The 18,416-nt window shown below is 50.2% G+C and overlaps 1 protein-coding gene across 1 annotated transcript; it reads left to right on the top strand.

Moving 5' to 3' along the window:
- Positions 1-3,230: 3,230 nt before the first annotated feature.
- Positions 3,231-15,005, top strand: MATN4 (matrilin 4). The gene is made up of 10 exons (XM_077832191.1): positions 3,231-3,306; positions 5,139-5,708; positions 7,700-7,822; positions 8,229-8,351; positions 9,041-9,163; positions 9,793-9,915; positions 10,949-11,362; positions 11,860-12,012; positions 14,105-14,209; positions 14,947-15,005. Exons 1-10 carry the CDS (start codon positions 3,231-3,233, stop codon positions 15,003-15,005), a joined length of 1,869 nt encoding a protein of 622 aa, XP_077688317.1.
- Positions 15,006-18,416: the final 3,411 nt, after the last annotated feature.

Below are 18,416 nucleotides of genomic sequence, written 5' to 3'. Positions count from 1 at the left end.
CTTTGTCCTTTCCAGTTTTTCAACACTCTGAAGTGTGGACACCAGAGTTGGAGACAGTATTAAGGATACAGCTTTAAATCTGCTAATTGGGCCTGCTTCCTTAAAAGAGATTGATTCAGGGCTTGTATGTTACCAGTTGGTGGTTAAATGAACACTCAAGTGGTTATTTATGACTGCAACCTTAGAGCGCTAAATAAATATTTACCGATAATTATACTTAAAATGACTTTCTAAAAAAGCAATTTTTTCAGTATCTCGACTCAGTAAATATTGCTGCCTCTCTCACAGGGAGATAGCTTGTTAACAATATTTTCCAGCCTCGGGCCATAAATCTAGCTTGGCCCTCAACAATTTGAAGAGACTGATTTCCAAGGTGTAGGAGAATAGGAACTGCCCTACAGAATGAAACCAATGGTCCACCTATTCTGATACCCTGTCTCCAACAGAGGCCAGAGCCAAATGATTCAGAGGAAGGTATAAAACAGTAAAAAGGTGTCCTCATAAACAAGAATTATGACGTAACATAAGTAGGAAGAATCTTCATAGCTGCAGGAAGTTTGTGGTTGGTTTTTGTCCTGGGGGTGTGGACTGGTCTAGGAACCATGAGGGCTCTAAAGGGAAAGACAGCTCTCTCAGTCCTACTCTTCACTGGCTGACTCTAAGAATATTTGCATGGCCAGTTATTGCAACTGGAATTATGATCCAGGTAAATGTCTGCAGAAATTAGGCATGCAAATACACACTTATTTTGCATACTTGAAAGTATTCCGGCATTCCTGAAAATCTAGGCCCTAAATATTTTTGTAGTGATTTTGTTTTCTTGGTAGTTAGATGAAGAAAATAGAGTCTCACCCTTACCGTAATGAAGTTTTCTTTTAATCATAAAGCAGGGAGATCATCTCCCAGATAACAGCTTCATCGCCCGACTTACAGATTGACCGAGACCAACAACACCTTTGGCATGGTCCATGTCTTTGGAAGCCTGTCATTTCTGAAGTGCCCTAGTTCAATACCATGTTGTAGTTCGACATTCTGTGACTCCAGATGACACCAGTCTTGGAGTGTGGTCCTCTAGTGCCATGGCTGTAGCTCCAGGCAATGCCATATTTGCCTCTGCTGGCAACAAATTACAGGTCTAAATGATCTTTAAAACTTATTCTGACCGATCTTCCTCTCTCTAAAGCAATTGCATAATAGGGGTTTATCCCAAATCTGAGCAAAAGACAGAGAGACTCCTGGTTCAGCTTCAGGGACTGATGTGACTTACACAATCAATTTGTTTGTATTCCAAAGAGGTGGTTCCTTAAAACCTCTATTTTATCTCCTTAAAGTGATATTTCCTGAGACGTGCCTGTTATTTCCTTTCCCTGGCTCCGAATCGGATAACACGCAAACAAACCGCACCAGACCTGGCACCGTCCAGACCCTTTGCTGTGGTACCTTTCTCCCTCCCATTGCTTTGCTCTGGCTGCATTCCTTGCTTTGAGTTGTGCTTCAATTTGCATTTTAATGGCCATTTGCAGCACTCCTGTGGACATGTCTGGGATATGAGCTGCTCTCCCATATTGGCCTGTTTGTTTGGGAATGTGGGGTGTCCTCGCTTCCTCTTAGATGGAATGTCCTGCCCGCAGAGACCTCAGCACAAAGAGCTCCATTGTGCATTTAAAGATTCAGGGCTAGAGCAGAGTTTGAGTTTCACTGTGCAAATCCATAAAGGGCGAGTGGGAGAATCAAGTTATTCTGAGGGTATCTAGATAATTGCTCCCTATTTAGCTTTCACCCAGCATAAAGCTCTATTGTTTGGCCATTAGTATTATTCATTTATTTTACTCACACTGAACCATGATTGGTGCCTAGTCATTGATTGGTGCATTAATAAAAGCAAACAAATAAATAAAAAGAAAGGGAGTACTTGTGGCACCTTAGAGACTAACCAATTTATTTGAGCATGAGCTTTCGTGAGCTACAGCTCATGCTCAAATAAATTGGTTAGTCTCTAAGGTGCCACAAGTACTCCTTTTCTTTTTGCGAATACAGACCAACACGGCTGTTACTCTGAAACAAATAAATAAGTATCCCCAAAAGGAGACAGGCAAATGCAGTGAAGAACTCATAACTGGGAAGGGGAGAAGTGGGGGTGGATGTGACATCCTGAGGTTATGAAAAAACAAACCAAATGTCTTTCCCCATAAGAGCCCAAACACGCAGCTGCATCAGACAAATAAAATAAATATTGGAGGGTGCAACCAAGGAATTATCTCAGGAAGAAACAGCTGCAAAACACTAGAAGTTCAATAAGGTAACATCTCCCTGCAGACAGGTCTGCTGGATTCTGTGGGGAAGGATTGCAGGCACAAACTGGTGGCCATTGCTCTTCAAGGCAGGGAGTGTGATTTACTCTATGTTTCTAAAGCACCTAGCACATGGGGCCCTGTCCTGGCTGGGCTGGCATTTCATTCATGAGTGCTCAGTACACAGCCAGTATCCCTGAGTCCTGTCTGATGATCTATTGCAAGAGAAGGTGACTAGATAACTGTGGTCTCATTTTCCCTGCTACAGACATCCTGCTCCTCTGTTGGCTAAAGAGGGCTGTGGTGCAGCCAGTTATGAGAATGTTCGGCAATAAATCAGATCTGCCCAGTTTGTACAATAAGGCTTGTCTGAGCGCCAGCTCAGCCCACTGTTTGCAAATCAAACTGAGCTCTTTCTGTTCGGTGCGTCATCACCAACTGTAATGAAATTTAACTGCAATGATGTTGCTAAACCACAAAAGGGAAAACTCACCATTAGGGTGCTGGTTTGCCACTACTGGTGCTCTAGGCTGAGGTTTTCAAAGCTGACCAAGGGATTTGGACACCCAGTTCCCATTAAAATGAACTGGAATTGGGTGTCTGAATCACCTAGTCTTTGGAAATCTCATCCTTAAGTTTTGTCGTTGGTCTTTGGCTGGCTCTCCCTTCCCCATCTCTGTCACTGGCTTGAATTCCCACCTTCTCCCATAATTACCATTCAGAGATCTTTATGAAATGCTGGTGCATCCATTTAGACTCCCCTGGGTTGGTATTTTGGATCATTCACCCTGGAGCGGGACAGTGACTATTGCTGACTTTCTGGTTCCTAGGATATGTTCATATTGGCCTTATAAACATCCCAGAGTAGCATTGTAATTTCCTGTCTTCTCCTTGCAGTGAACCTTCTAACCTCCAGAGGCTGCGTGTTCTTAGAGCTGAATGATGAAGCTGCTACTTGCTGTTCCTCTCCTGCTGCTCATCTTAACGACCTTAGAAGCCAGACCAAAGCCTGCAGGTGAGCAGCTGGCCAAAGATGTGCAAATTATAAGCAAGCAGCCAAAGCCCTGGCTGATGTGCAAGGGTGTAAGCCAGAGTAATAGATAACCCCTACAGTTAGCTAGAGTCTATGGTTACCATAAATCGTTAGCTCTTGCTTCCAAACCTAGCTGATTAAACTGTCAGGTAGGGAATCCCCAATGGTGAGGGAATCCCTGGGAGGCATAAAGCCAGGGTAGCCTGCCCTGTGACACCTCCCTCTCCTCACAGCCACAGGCACTGGGAGCTGAGGGCAGGAAGGGGTGTGTCTGGACCCTGCTGTGCTCCTGCAAAGCCCAGCTGGCGGAAGGCCTCTGGAGGCTGTACCTGCCAGGCGTAGTTTCGAGCAGCCCGGGTGCAGGGGAGGGTTGAGCTTAAAGTGTGTGAGCGGCAGAATGGGCCTCGGAGGAGCTGGGGTGGAAGTCAGCTGCCAGGACCAAGAAGGCCACTTCCACATAGTCAGAATCGCCATCACCAAAGCGGCTGAGCAGCCCTGCCTGCCTGAGGCTCTCCCGGCGCAGCTGCCTGCAAGATCCGTCAGGCGTGTTGTCAGAGCTGATTTGCTGCGGCGCATTAACAGGGCTTGAATCAGCCAAACATTCCCCCATTGGTGTTTGCCCAGGGCTAATCAAAAAATCAGAGACAGTTAATCCTCACCACTTTACAGGGGAAAGCAGCAGGCCCAGAGGACTCAGCTGGGGGGAGCTGAAATTTGAAGAGGGGGGGCGCGCGAGTTCTGTGCGACCTACAGGGACCCTAGTAGCTGCAGGTTGGTCTCCCTGTTTCCGGCTGTCTCTAGAATAGGCAGGGCTTGGGTGCTAGGAGAGGGCCTGTGAGCATCTTCTGTGTGTGTGAGTCGCCTCGTCGGTGCCAGTCCATCTGGGCTGCCCAAGCCTGCGCCCTTGTGTCGGCTCTGCTGAGCCTGTCTCATTTACATTCCTCTGCTAGCCCAAATCACAGCCCTCAGGCTGTTGGCTGCAAATGCTGGGAGGAGAGTTTGGGGCCTTGGATGGAGGGACGGAAACTTCTCTGCGAGCTCAGCCAGGAAAGCTTAGAGCTTCCTTCAGAAATGAGGGTCTGTCCCGGAGGGCTGCATTGGGGAGACCCCCAGCCATCAGGAGAGAGTGAAACACTGAGCAGAAGGATTTCAGGTGTCTCTGTCAATATTGTGGCCCCCGCCCACCTGCCATGCTGCCATGAGCAGTGGGTGTTGTTGTTAACACCTGAATGTCCATCCTGTTCAGGATGCAGCAAGAGAGCCGCTGCTGGGAATCCGTCATTCCCTGAGCTCATTCAGGGCCCCCCATGGCATTGGGGCAGTCGAGGACGCTGTGTCATCCCTGGGGTGGGGGTGGGGGGCTCAGTGAGCCAAAGGCAAGTTTTAACCTTCCTAGGGCCACAGATAATGGGACAGACGGCATGTCTTGCCCTCTTTTTAATCCCAGTCTGGCACATCCATCTCCAGCCTCTGCCGAGGTTCCCTCTCACCCAGCTCTGTGGTAATGGAGCTCAGAGGAGTTCCAGACTCGGTCTGTATTTTGATCCAGTTCTTCTGTGACTCCTGCTGTCTCCATGGAACCGTTACCCCCTCCCAGAGATAAGAGGAGCTGCACCAGGCCTCATCTTTCATCCCCTCCCCTTGTCACACCTGCTGAGGCTCTCGCTATGCAGCCTGGCCCACTTGCGGTGACTGTAAAGTTGCCTGAAGGAGAAGGAAAAAATCGTGTTACCTCCACCTCTGTCTCCCACTCACTTCCCCAAACACAGAAAGGCAGGGAGATCCAACCAGCTCTTTGCTTTCTCCTCCTCCAGCGGTGAAATGTAAGACCGGACCCCTGGACATTGTGTTTGTGATCGACAGCTCACGCAGCGTGCGCCCCTTCGAGTTCGAGACCATGCGGCGGTTCCTGATCGACATCATCCAGAATCTGGAGGTGGGGCCCAACGCCACACGGGTGGGGGTGATCCAGTACTCCAGCCAGGTGCAGAACATCTTCTCCCTCAAGACCTTCTTCAAGCGGGCTGACATGGAGAAGGCCATCAACAGCATTGTACCACTGGCCCAGGGCACCATGACAGGGCTAGCCATCCAGTATGCCATGAACTTGGCCTTCACCATCCAGGAAGGAGCGCGCCCGCTGCACAAGAAGATCCCCCGTGTGGCCGTCATCGTGACAGACGGGCGGCCCCAGGACCGCGTGACGGAGGTGGCGGCCCAGGCACGGGATGCTGGCATTGAGATCTACGCCGTGGGCGTCCAGCGGGCAGACATGAACTCTTTGCGGGCCATGGCCTCCCACCCACTGAAGGAGCATGTCTTCCTGGTGGAGTCTTTCGATCTCATCCAGCAGTTTGGCAAACAGTTCCAGGACAAGCTGTGTGGTGAGTGAAGGGGGCAGAACCCAAGGCACAGCCTGCTGTGGGACCAGACAGGCCCTGGGTTTAACCACCCAGATGTGGAGGGACGGAATGAAACATGAGCTGGGTGGTAGTGGGGAGTGGCAGCTGCTCCTGCCTTTCGCCTCTGGAGCCTTGCTGAGATCGTGGGTGCAGTGAGCCTGGGGTGTCTCCCCCACTCACAAAACCATGGCACAATTCAGAGCAGCTCTTATTCTGTGCTCAGGAGAAACCCAGTTCTGGAGGAGCAGAGAGAACTCTAAGGGTGGGGTTAAAGAACTGAGTGTTGGTGCCCAGGACTGGGATAGCTGGAGGCACTGCAGTGTCAGGACTAAGGTGCATTGGCCATGCAGTTGAGGGGAACGCGACAGGAAGAGCAGGCACTGATGCCAGGTCAGCATTGGCGGATCTGTGTGCAGGAAGCTCACAGAGCATCTGTCTGCACGACACCTGTTCGTACAAAGGCTTGAGTGAAGACCTGTGTCTTTCAGGTGTGAATATATGCACAGACCTGGACTCTGGCTGCTAGCACACCTGTGTCAGCATCCCGGACTCCTTCTGTTGACTTCAGTGGCCTTCAAACCATGTCCTAAGAGAACAAAACCCACCATTGCTAAGTCAGCTTCAGCTGTATAAGAACTGAGCTGTTGGGGAGCAACATTTGCCAAGGGTAGCGCGCAGAAGGGGAAATGTTGCAATGCTCCTGAGAAGCTGCTACAGACAATGAGGAGATAATGCTCATGCCAGACTGCTTGACAATGACCCTTTCAGGAGCGTCTCTCTTTTTCTCACCCTTTCCCCTTATTGTTTCCAAACAGTTTATAAGCCAGCACATTTGCTTACCTAGATCTGCCCTGTGTAGTATGTCTGAGCTGCATTTGCTGAGGCTGGGGGAAAGCGGCACAAATCGAGTGATAATATGGACGTGAGATCACAGAAACACAGAGCAGGCTTCCCCCAAATTGAAGGGATGGGAGGGGTCAGAGAGCTCAGAAATGTGAGAGGCCTTTGGCAAGGTTTGGAATCTTGCTTGCCTCATGTTGTTCTGGATGGGCAGATTTCCTGCCCAGCTACCTGGTGTGTACACGCAGTGCAGTAACTCTGAACATTTGCCATATGCCACTGTCTGTGCATCTGTATTTAATAAAGCCTGGCCTGGTATCACTTGCAATCACCTTATTGGCCTTGGCGTGAAGAGGGGAGACCTGTTTCCACTGCAAGCTGCTTTGCACTGTGGCAGCTCAGAATTGTAAAGGCTGGTGCCTGCTTGCCCGTCCTGTGCCGACAGACGATACTGAGCCTTGGGGACTTTTTCCAGGAGCTTGTGTTGCAGCCAGTTGCTGTGACCTTGATTGCAACTTCTGAGGTGACTGTTCAGTGAAAGGACAAAAGGACACAGTCAGCTTTTCTTTGGGGGAAACTTGAAGCCTCTGTGAACTAGTGTCCGGCCCCCATAGCTTGCTGTCCCATCCATGGCCAAATCTGAAGCCTTGTCCATGCACAAACATGCACTGGTTAAATTAAACTGGTGCAAATGCTCATGTCGACGCTCATTTTGAATGAAGAGTAGCATATTGCAGTTTAGTTGAAGCCGTTATCTACTCAGCTTAAACTGCTACTGCTAATAATACCCAGCTCTTACACAGCCCTACCATCAGTACATCTCAAAGCACTTCACAAAGAAGCTGACTTGCCCATGTTCATCTAGTAGGCCAGTGGCAGAATCAGGAATAGAAACCAGACTTCTGTTCACTGGTGCTTTATCTGCTAGGCCACACTGCCTCCCTAAACCAAAGTAAGCCTGGTTTAAGGAAGTACTTCTTCACACAAGGCACAGTCAACCTGTGGAACACATTGCCAGGGGATGTTCTGAAGGCCAAATCTGCAGTGATAGAGGCAATATAAGAACTTAGATAGATCACCTGACGCGTGTTCTGAGTCAGTGAATCCCCAACATGGCCAACTGTCTCTTTCAGGTGTGGATATGTGCACAGAGATGGACCATGGCTGCCAGCACACCTGTGTCAGTGTCCCAGGCTCCTTCTATTGTGAATGTAACCCTGGATATAAGCTCAGCACAGATGGAAAGACATGTTCCCGTAAGAGCATATTTTATTTGATCTACATTTATAAAGGAGACTGGTATCATTATCCTTGCTTTACAAATGGGGAATCTGAGGCACGGGGTTAGAGAGACTTGCCGAAGGTCACCATGGAGACCAGGGGCAGAGCAGGGAATAGAATGCAGGTCTCCTGAGTCCCAGTCTAGTGTTCTACCCACCAGGCCACACTGCCTCCCATTTTGACTAACTTTCTGGTGTTGTGCTGGACATAGATACTAGTGCTAATTAGTTATTAGTACTTTTTGACGATAGGCCTAGGTCTGCGTTAAGAGTTAAGACAACAATAGGAACAGCCAGCACATTGGCCTTCATTCTGTTGCGAAGTGATAATTGTGTTGCTGAGATGGGAATGGGTAAGAAGGTGGTTCCTTTTTCTCTGCAGCCATTGATGCCTGCGCTGATGGGAAGCATGGCTGTGAGCACCAGTGTGTCAGCTCCCATGGGTCCTACGCCTGCCGCTGCCGGACAGGTTACGATCTCAACCAGGACAAAAAGACCTGTACCAGTATGTGACTGTCTCCTCTGTGCCTCCTCCTCTTGTTTCTCATTCTCTGTCCTTTGCCCTTCATCGCCCCAGACATTCCCCTCCTTCTCACCATGTCCTCTGTCTATGTCCCGCTGCCCTCAGACCTTGTGGAGAGCCCAGCCATCGCTCTCTCCAGCATCTGTGATCTCTTACTTCTCCCAGACCCACAGAGCTCTGTTCCCTTAGGCTCCTTCATGACAGGAGATGGGCAAAAGAGAGTCTGGAACCTGGAACAGGCCTCTAGTCCCAACAGTGCCCACCTGCTCCTAGCACCCACTGTCCACAAGGAGAGATTTAACTCAGAGTGGTGGCCCACACATGCTTTATCCAGACTGAAAGGCCAGCAGATGCCCCATTAGTGATGAGAAGGGAGCTCCATGGCTTCTGTGTGCTATCAGTAGACCCCTCTCCTGTCCCAACTGTGCTCTGAGCTAATTCACCATCCTGAGGCAGGGCCTTGGCATCGAGCCATCTGTGGGAGCCCTGTATTTCCAGAGCCTTGTAGGGCCTAAGGACAAGTGGCAGCAAGGAGCTGATAAAAGACCAGTGCAGCCTACCTCGGGGACAGGGCCAGCTGGCCAGTTAGCCCTCGAGCTCTTTGCAAGGGTCACGGGTGAGCTGTGAATGGCTGATGTCCCTCACTCCTGTGTGTCGTCTCCTCTTTCCAGTGATTAATTACTGCAACTTTGGAAACCACAGCTGCCAGCACACGTGCGTGAGCATCCCGAACGGATATTACTGCCGCTGTAACGATGGCTTCACTCTGCAGGCCGACGGCAAGGCATGCCAGGGTGAGTGCTGCGTCAGCATCTCTGCTGCAGAGGGCACCATCACTCCAGAGAGCACAGGCAGGCCACAGTGTACTATACAGCTCCGGGTTTGGCTGCTAGCCTTAGAATCCAAGCACGTCTCACCATAATGATGTCCTTTGGGTTGATGTGCTCATTTGCATGTCAGGACCCAGAATGCCCTTCCAGCGCATTAGAGGGCACACTGGGAGAATTGGGGAGGTTTTACCAGGGCGTTCCCTGAGGTCACACCAGGAGGTATAGATGTGTTGCTGGTGGCACTTCTGATTCCTTTACAGCCCTAAGAGGAATGAATTCCTTCAAACTTCGGTCCCACTTCTGAATGCCCCAAGGTGTGGGGTGCACAAACCCAAGTGCCACTGGGTTGAACAAGTGCAGACCATGCAGCTGAACAGCCCAGGATCTGCAAAGAGGGACAGACCTCACGGCAAGTTAGTGATTGCTCATGCATCTCCCATTGGTGCGTGTGGGTGTATCAGCCTCATCTCTACAGCTCCACTGAGTTCCCATCTGAGAAAGGGATGTTCTGTGCATGGCACTTCCTTGGTAATCACAAAGGAAATGACATGCCCTGTAACATGGTGTGTTTGTCCCTTTGGTTTGTGTTTTAGCCAGTGACATTTGCAATGGGATAGATCATGGCTGTGAGTTTAAATGTGTCAGCACCCCTGGCTCTTACCACTGCATTTGCCCAGAGGGACAGCAGCTCCATGCTGATGGAAAGACATGCAATAGTGAGTATCTGGGACACGGCCTGCAGGCAGTGCCCTTAATGTATGGACTTCAGTCTGTAGCAACTGGCACCTAGATCCTAGGTGCTCCCAATGAGAGCTGAGCAGCTCGAGATGTGAAACTGAATCTGGATCCAGGTGGGAATTTCAAACCACCCTAAGGTTCAGGAGTGCTTGATCTTGGGATTTTGTTCCAGATCTCTCTTGGCTACTGGCACATCCAAAACCCAAACAGAGACAGGAGTTCCAGGGGGTCCTCTGGTTAGAAAATACAGTAGGCGGCTCACCACTAAGTAAACTGCTGTGTAACAATACAGCCCTGTGACTGGCAGGGTTGGTCATGGACCAGGAGAGGACTGGGGGATGTGAGGCACAAGGGGGTGAATGTGCTAGAGAACCTAAGGCGGACCCCTGGGAGGAGAGAAGGCAGGTCCTGCTGCACTCAGTAGAGTGGCCTCTGGCTGATTAAGGAGAAGTGATGACCAGCTGTGAATGGAAGCATTAGGGTACCATCTGGTCCTCCTTGGCCAGAGGAACAGAAGAAACAGTGCAAGGTGTGCGTGTGAGAGATTGGCAAGGGATGTGAAAGGGAAGCACAGGGCCCTCAGAGGGAGTTCTTGGGGGTGGGAATTTGGGGGGCTTTGAGAAGGGTGCCCAAGAATGTCTGGGGTCAGGGCGGAGGGTCGGAGTGGAATTCTCAGCCCTGTGTGCAGTGTTGTAGCTGTCTCAGGATATTAGAGAGACAAGGGGGGGCGAGGTGATATCTTTTACTGGGCCAACTTCTGTTGGTTAGAGAGACAAGCTTTCCAGCTTACCCAGACCTGAAGAAGAGCTCTGTGTCCTGCTTTCTTGCATCAGCTACAGCCAGCACATATAGCTCAGCAGTGAATGCAGGGGGAAGAATCCCTATTGAGTCCCAGAGGCCATTGACTCTGCTCCCCCGGCCCCTGGCATCTGCTCGCTGCAAGCTCCCCCTTGGTGTCCTCGGGAGGCAGGGCTGGTGCGGTCTAACCTTTCACCTCTTCCTTTGGTGCAGAGTGCAAGAGCGGCCATGTCGACCTGGTGTTGGTGATTGATGGCTCCAAGAGCGTCCGGCCTCAGAACTTTGAGCTGGTGAAGCAGTTTGTGAACCAGATTGTGGATTTCCTGGATGTGTCACCCCACGGCACGCGGGTGGGGCTGGTCCAGTATTCCAGCCGTGTGCGCACCGAGTTCCCACTCAACCAGTACAAGACGGCAGAAGACATCAAGAAGGCGGTGTTGAAGGTGGAGTATATGGAGAAGGGCACCATGACCGGCCTGGCCCTCAAGCACATGCTAGAGCACAGCTTCTCAGAGGCCGAAGGTGCCAGGCCCCTCTCCCAGAACATTCCCAGAATTGGGCTGGTCTTCACCGATGGGCGCTCTCAGGATGATATCTCCGAATGGGCCAGGAAAGCAAAGGAATCAGGTGAGCGTGCAATGGGAAAGAGGTGATTCAGGGGATGCTCTTCATGCACCCAGCATTCCAGGCCAGTTTTCCACATTTGCCCCTCACTGCGCACAGCTGGTGATCCCTGGGTGCCTGCAGCATGCAGAAGCTCATGGCCTCTCGCCGTCTGGCACATTGACCCTTCCGGTCCCTGATAAATATAGCCTGCTGACTCTCAACAGGATAATACACTTATTAGCTTATAACTGAGGCAGAGAAAGTGAGGAGCTGGACACCCTGACCAAGCCCTTGCATTTAGCCCCAGTTACCTGGCCCATCCATGTGGCTGCAACATTCAACGGATGCTTCTAGAAGCACTCAGGGCACTACGGTTACTAGCATCGTGGCAGCACTGGCCCACCTGATGTCATTCTAGGATGGTCCTGCCTTGTGGGCATGTTCTGGGGCGATCGAGTCCAGGATGCCCGTTGAGCATGTTCAGCTTGTACAGAACCACCCTTCACTCCATTGTGCAGGGATCACCATGTTCGCGGTTGGGGTTGGAAAAGCTGTTGAAGAGGAGCTGAGAGAAATTGCCTCTGAGCCGGTGGAACAACATTTCTCGTACTCTGCGGATTTTAGCACCATGACTCATATAGTCGACAACCTCAAAGTTAACATCTGCCCAGGTAGGTGCTGGCAGGGCCTGTGTAGTGGCTTCACCCAGGCTGGGCCTAGGGTTGCCACCTTTCTAATGGCTGGTAACTGGAACCCCAAGGCCCCGCCCCTTCTCCACTTCTTCCCTCGAGACTCCGCCCCTTCTTTGCCTCTTCCCCCAAGGCCCTGCCACTGTTCGCCCCCAGATCAAAAAAACTGGACATCAGGACTTGTCAAATGGCACCTGGACACACCAGCTAAAACCCCGACTGTCTGGGTAAAAACCAGACTGGTGGCAACTCTAGCTGGGCCAGGCCCTTCGGCCTTGTTTTCCTGTCTGATCTTGATTATTACTTAATATTTATATTGCAGAAAAGCTCAGACACTCCTCCTCTGCTGCCTCTAGTTGGGATAAAAAGAGACAACTCAGTTTATTCTGTACAGACCTGTCTGTAGCCAAGCAACAAAATATGTGACTGATTGAGTTAGGGAGGCTTCATGAAAGTGCCTGTAACATAGGGTGTCTCTCCTTAATGCAAAGCACTTGCAGGCAGGAATTCAGAGGCAGAATGGTGGCGTCTGTGACATTCAGGATCCAAGTCGTCCCTAGTTAGCAACAGAGCAATGTGCCCCGACCGGTGCGTTTTTATGTTTATCTGCTGCGGATGCTCTGCCCGGAAGCTTGCAGAATCTGGAGAATCTGAAAATAGGAGCCGTGTTGTCCAGGACTGTTTGACGTTACATGTTCCCTGTGATAAGCCTGTCGGGTTTTTATTAGATAAGCAGAGATACAGTGTTAGGAGAATTATCTGGGACTTAGAAATGCCTGGCTCGAGAGCTTACTGCAGAGAGTGATGTGATAAAATCACAGGGCAGAAGGGCAGTGAGGGGCTCTGCTGGGCATTTTAAAAGAAGAGTGAACTGTGATGTCAAAACCAAAGAGATCTATTCCCGCATCACTGCACATGGGTAGCCCTTGTTAACATGCTTTGTTCCCTTCATTAGCCAATGTAGCCCCCATCGATGTGCATGGGAGGTGTACGTGGGGATCAGCAAGAATAACACCCCCACGGGTTGGTGTTTTCTCCCAATATGGAATATTCCATCCAAACTGATTGGTCTGAGGAAAGCGGAAGGCTGGCTTAGTGGGTAAAGCAGAGAGCTGAGAGTCAGGACTTTTGGGTTCTGCTACATTTTCTCTCCTATTCATAGAATCCTAGAATATCAGGACTGGAAGGGACCTCAGGAGGTCATCTAGTCCAAACCCCTGCTCAAATCAGGACCTAATCCCCAACTAAATCATCCCAGCCAGGGCTTTGTTAAGCCTGACCTTAAAAACTCTAAGGAAGGATATTCCACCACCTCCCGAGGTAACCCATTCCAGTGCTTTACCACCTTCCTAGTGGAAAAGTTTTTCCTAATATCCAACCTAAACCTCCCCCACTGCAACTTGAGACCATTACTCCTTGTTCTATCATCTGGTACCACTGAGAACAACAGTCTAGATCCATCCTCTTTGGAACCCCCTTTCAGGTAGTTGAAAGCAGCTATCAAATCCCCCCTCATTCTTCTCTTCTGCAGACTAAATAATCCCAGTTCCCTCAGCCTCTCCTCATAAGTCATGTGCTCCAGCCCCCTAATCATTTTTGTTGCCCTTCGCTGGACTCTTTCCAATTTTTCCACATCCTTCTTGTAGTATGGGGCCCTAAACTGGACACAGTACTCCAGATGAGGTCTCACCAATGCCAAATAGAAGAGAATGATCACATCCCTTGATCTGCTGGCAATGCTCCTACTTATACAGCCCAAAATGCCATTAGCCTTCTTGGCAACAAGGATACACTGACTCATGTCCAGCTTCTTGTCCACCGTAACCCCCTAGGTCCTTTTCTGCAGAACTGCTGCCTAGCCACTTGGTCCCTAGTCTGAAGCAGTGCATGGTCCTGTTGCTGAGTGCCTGAATATCTTTGGGCACGTCACTTCCAAACTCCCCCATCTATAACACGGGGAGAGTAGCTGCCTATCTCCTGGAAGAGCTGTGGGTAATGCTCATCAAGGACTTTCAGAAGGTGCCATAGAAGGACAGCGGGTTCCTGATGCTGTTTAAACTCTTTTGTTTTTCAGAGGAGGGCAAAGGGGAGACTGAGATCCGGAGCCCGTGTGAGTGTGAGGCCCTTGTGCAGTTCCAGTCAAACACCGTGGCCATCCTGGAAAACCTGACGGAGAAACATATCCTTTTGGGTCACCAGAGGGGCCTGTATTGAGCGGCAGTCAGTGCAGGATCCAAATGGAGCTTGGTTTGTTCCAGCTCCTCTAAGGATTGTGTCTGCCTTGATTTTTCCTCTGTGTAATTCAGCCAGTGGAGTTTTGTGGGCTGCACTGCCTGCCATAGCAGAGTTGGCCCATGGCGTTTATGATGTTGACCAGGCAGTGACGGCTAGCAGAGCTGAGTTCCACTTCACTTGTGCTCCTGTTGTCCTTTAGGAAGAGCAAGGGGCTCCCAAGTACCTTAGCAATTGAATAGTAACGAGTGCCAAATGCTTGCCCTAAATGGCAGTTGTGTCTGTGTCAATGAGATTACCAGAGCTGTATCCAGCTTCCTCCTGCTGGAGGGACAGGTTACTGCAACGCGGGGTGAACGGAAGAGTAAAGGGGATCCTTGGGTCTGTTTGGTGCCTATAGGAAGGGGGAAAAGAGTGCAAAGCCAGGGCAGGCTCATGTTTGTGGCTGTCCAAAAGCTGTTTTGGGGAAGATTATCCCAGCTCTCTGTCCCAGGAAAGTGGTGTCTCCAGCAGACACACAGGGGATTCTCTTCATTTAGTGTGGGTGAAATATTCACGCAGTTAGTTATAAGCCCTATGTTGTTGGGCTGAAACCCTCTTCACCTGATGTTAAGCCCCCCAGCCCTCTTCTCACCAGCAGGCCACGCGGTCTCGTTTCTGCGTCAGCTTCCTTAACACAACCACTCGCTCAGATGACGGCCCGACTTGAAGACTTGGAAAACCAGATCGCCAACAAGAAATGATCCCTGCAGATGGCCAGGCACCACTTGGACTCGGGAGGCGGAACCGTACCGTAGTTACACGTCATTGTTATTCCTAGAGTATTGTAAAGGGTCGTTGTTTGTTCTTATATCGCAAAACCCTGATGGGGACTCAGAGTAAAAAAAAAACCCTGTTCCGAAAATGAATGCGTGCAGCCTTCGAGGCTGTTCCATTCCTCTGGCCTAACGGGGTCGGGCTGAGGTGTGACGAATGGGGTCAGTTTGGAGCTTCAGAAAGGAGATGGGCATCGGGACAATCAGCATCTTCTAACACACTTGCCATTAATCGACAGTAGCTGGCCACTGGTTTCTCCAATGAGGCCCATGTGCACAGCTGAGAGCTTCCATCAGGCAGCGAGATGCTTTGCAAAGCAGGTGATTCCATCCTGAATGCTTCAAGCAGCTCAGCTCTGGCTCAGCTGTAACTAGACTCTGTGTAGGTGGGGGAAGGCACTATGGCAATCTTCCAATATACTTCCAATATACAGTACTTTCTACCCCCATCCCATGTGAGATACTTCCTCAGCTGCCCTGCTAATCCTGACTGTGAAATGAGAGCACCTGCAGCAACCTCTTTGTCTCTGAAATTTTTTGCTTTAATTGCACAGGAATTTAAATGTAATATTTGATTTCAATTAGAGGGGGAGGGGGAAAAAGGCCAGGATAAATCATCAGACAGAAAAGAGGATCAAACACAACTGGGATATTCCTCATCAAACCCCCTTTCACCCTGATTTTGGCAGAATAGTTGCAGAATTTGTCGTTATCTTTTTTTATCAAATAGCAAAAAAAATCTATGAATATATATGTGTATATATCTTTAATTATGAAAGCAGGATAGTACTATTTTTAAACACCTTTATACATACATATATATATAAATCCCTATCCTGACAATAAACACGCTGAAGATTTTTTATGACATTTCTCTCTCCTCTTCACTGGGAACCTTGGAAAATAAAGTCTGCACAGGCATCTCTGCATCAAGTCACATTCAGTTCATGCGACTCCAGCTTTCACAAAGCCAGGACAACCTGCTCCCAGCCAACCAGTCATTGGGCCATTATTACTCCTCTCCCAGGAGAAAGAACTGGCTGGTGTAAAATCTCTGCTTTAAAGGTTACACGTGATATGTTGCAGAAAGTGCCTCAAGTGATGGCAGCTCCATTTGATGGAAAATCACCATGGGATTGCGACAGTGCCATTATCCCTGACTCCTTTCTTTTTGATGCCTGTCCCCTCCTTGAAATGGACTCCTCCATCCGTTAATATTGCATAATGGATCCAGGCCCTCAAGGACAGCTCATCACCCATGTTATATGTCACCGGAGTCAGCTGGTATAAATCAGCTACGTCAATGGAACTATGCCAGTTAACCCCCAGCGGAAGATGTGGTCCACGGGCTCTTAACTCTGGGCCCAATAAATAATAATTGGGGTGCAGCCTTGCAAGCTGACCCTGTGGAAAAGTCCTGCTCCGAAGTCTGTGCAGGAATGCACCACAGATGTAACAGCATTAAAGGTTGTCTTCCTTACTAGATTGTCCTGTAGTAGCTCCTTGCGATGAGACTGGTGATCTAGTAGGTCTTTTCCATCTCCAACGGCTGTGACAGCCAGGGATTGTTGTGCTTGAAGTGTGTTATAATGAAGGCTGAATTTTATATGGGGGTCAGAGAGGAGATTGGAGAATCTGTCCCCCATTAGTCCCTATCCATTGTGATGCAATGAAAGCCGTATTTATATGTGACAAGGGGTGTGACCCTGATCTCCCAAACCCTAGCCCCATCCCACACTTTCAGCACAGCAGCACTGTCTCCCTGTAATCTGGGGAGTGTGCTCTGCCAGTCGAACAGTGGGGTGTGGTCAGTGGAGTGCTGGGCATGAAAATGGGCCTGGACCCTCCCATTCCCGACTGAGCCTTATTTAAATGGCCACCACATACCAAGGCACTCACGGCCCCAGAGCACCTATGCTGCCGTCTGTTCTGCAGCGTGAGTGCATCAAAGCCTCCTCTTTCTTGGGGGATCTGAATCTGTTATGGAGGCTACTATTACCTGGCACTGACTCCCATCAATAAAGAGACATTTTCCAGATCCCGTCAGGCTTTGAATGTTGTCTTAGTCTCTCGAGCGTTTTGTTACAAGCGTCGGCCCCGTGAGCTGACACTAAATGCACAGGCAGAGCAACACAGGGTGCAAATCCCAGCACAAAGCATGACACCAACCTTCCGCCGCTTTCTCCCCAGAGGTCTGACTTGGCCCTGATGTGCACGCAGCTCCAGATACTGTGCGTGTGAGCGAGGGGTCCGCTGTGCTGCTGACTCACTAGGGCTTGGGAAGGGGGTGTTCCTGATACAGCCGTACGTGCACTTCCAGGGGAAGGACTGAGTGGGACTGGAGTTCATGTGCCGAACCGGCAGGGAGTTTCCATACAGCACTGGCAGTGATGGGGTGAGCTGCCCACATGCAGCCAGTCCTGCAGGGCCCCCCAGCTGGAACGAGTGGATATAAGAATCAAAGCTGGGTCACTAGTGCAGACGATAGCCAGTGCTCAGAAGGAAGGCTGTATCAGTGCAAAGTCTCCTTATTAAAATAATAACCAGTGCTCTGCACTCATGGTGAGTGTTTCAGCAGCACCCAGCACTGTGCTAGTGACTTCATGGAACAAGCTGAAGGACACAGACCCTGCCCTAAAGATCTTACCCAGGCCACGCCAGGCCAGGCGGAGTAACAAACAACAGGGAGGGCGAACTCGACACAGCAATGCCAGTGACGCCCGTTAAGCACACGTGCACGTTGCAGGGCTCCTCTCCCCCTAGCAATAATAACACTGCTGATGGACTCACCCCTGTGGGCACAGGGGAAGATGGAGTTTTCCTTGGCCATAAATGCTACTTGCAGCAGTTTGAGCTCCTCAGGAGAAATAAATGCTTACTGGTGAGTGTCACTGCTGCCCTGACTCAGAGCTAGTGCCTCCTTACTGCGGAGACATCAAAGGAACAACTTGTGGAGTAAGTCTGAGTGAGCAGGACTGGCAGCATCTAGCCCCCTCTCATCAGCAGTGGTGGATTGTAAGTAGTAAAGGGCCTGATTCGGATATGCTTACACCGAGCAGTACCTTACTCCAGAAGCAGTGACGCACTCTGCCACCAGGGGGGTGATTGCAGCAGGAGCAGGCATACCCCCGCTAGCTTCCGTCGAGTGAGTGTGGTTAAAAGGAGCAGCGAAGACACAGCGACATGGGCTTCAGCACTGGCTGCACAAACCCGCTTAGGACCCTGAGTGTGGCCTCCTATTGCCAGCCTATGCTGAAGTCTATGCCACTGTGTCTTCCCTGCTCTTTTTAGCCATGCTAGCTAGATTAAAGCGGTAGTAGAGAGACAGCCTGGAGCATG

This window comes from Eretmochelys imbricata, chromosome 13 (genome assembly GCF_965152235.1).
Source record: "Eretmochelys imbricata isolate rEreImb1 chromosome 13, rEreImb1.hap1, whole genome shotgun sequence".
Lineage (NCBI taxonomy): Eukaryota > Metazoa > Chordata > Testudines > Cheloniidae > Eretmochelys > Eretmochelys imbricata.
The sequence above is the reverse complement of the archived record's forward strand: the minus strand, read 5'-3'. Positions and strand labels throughout refer to the sequence as shown.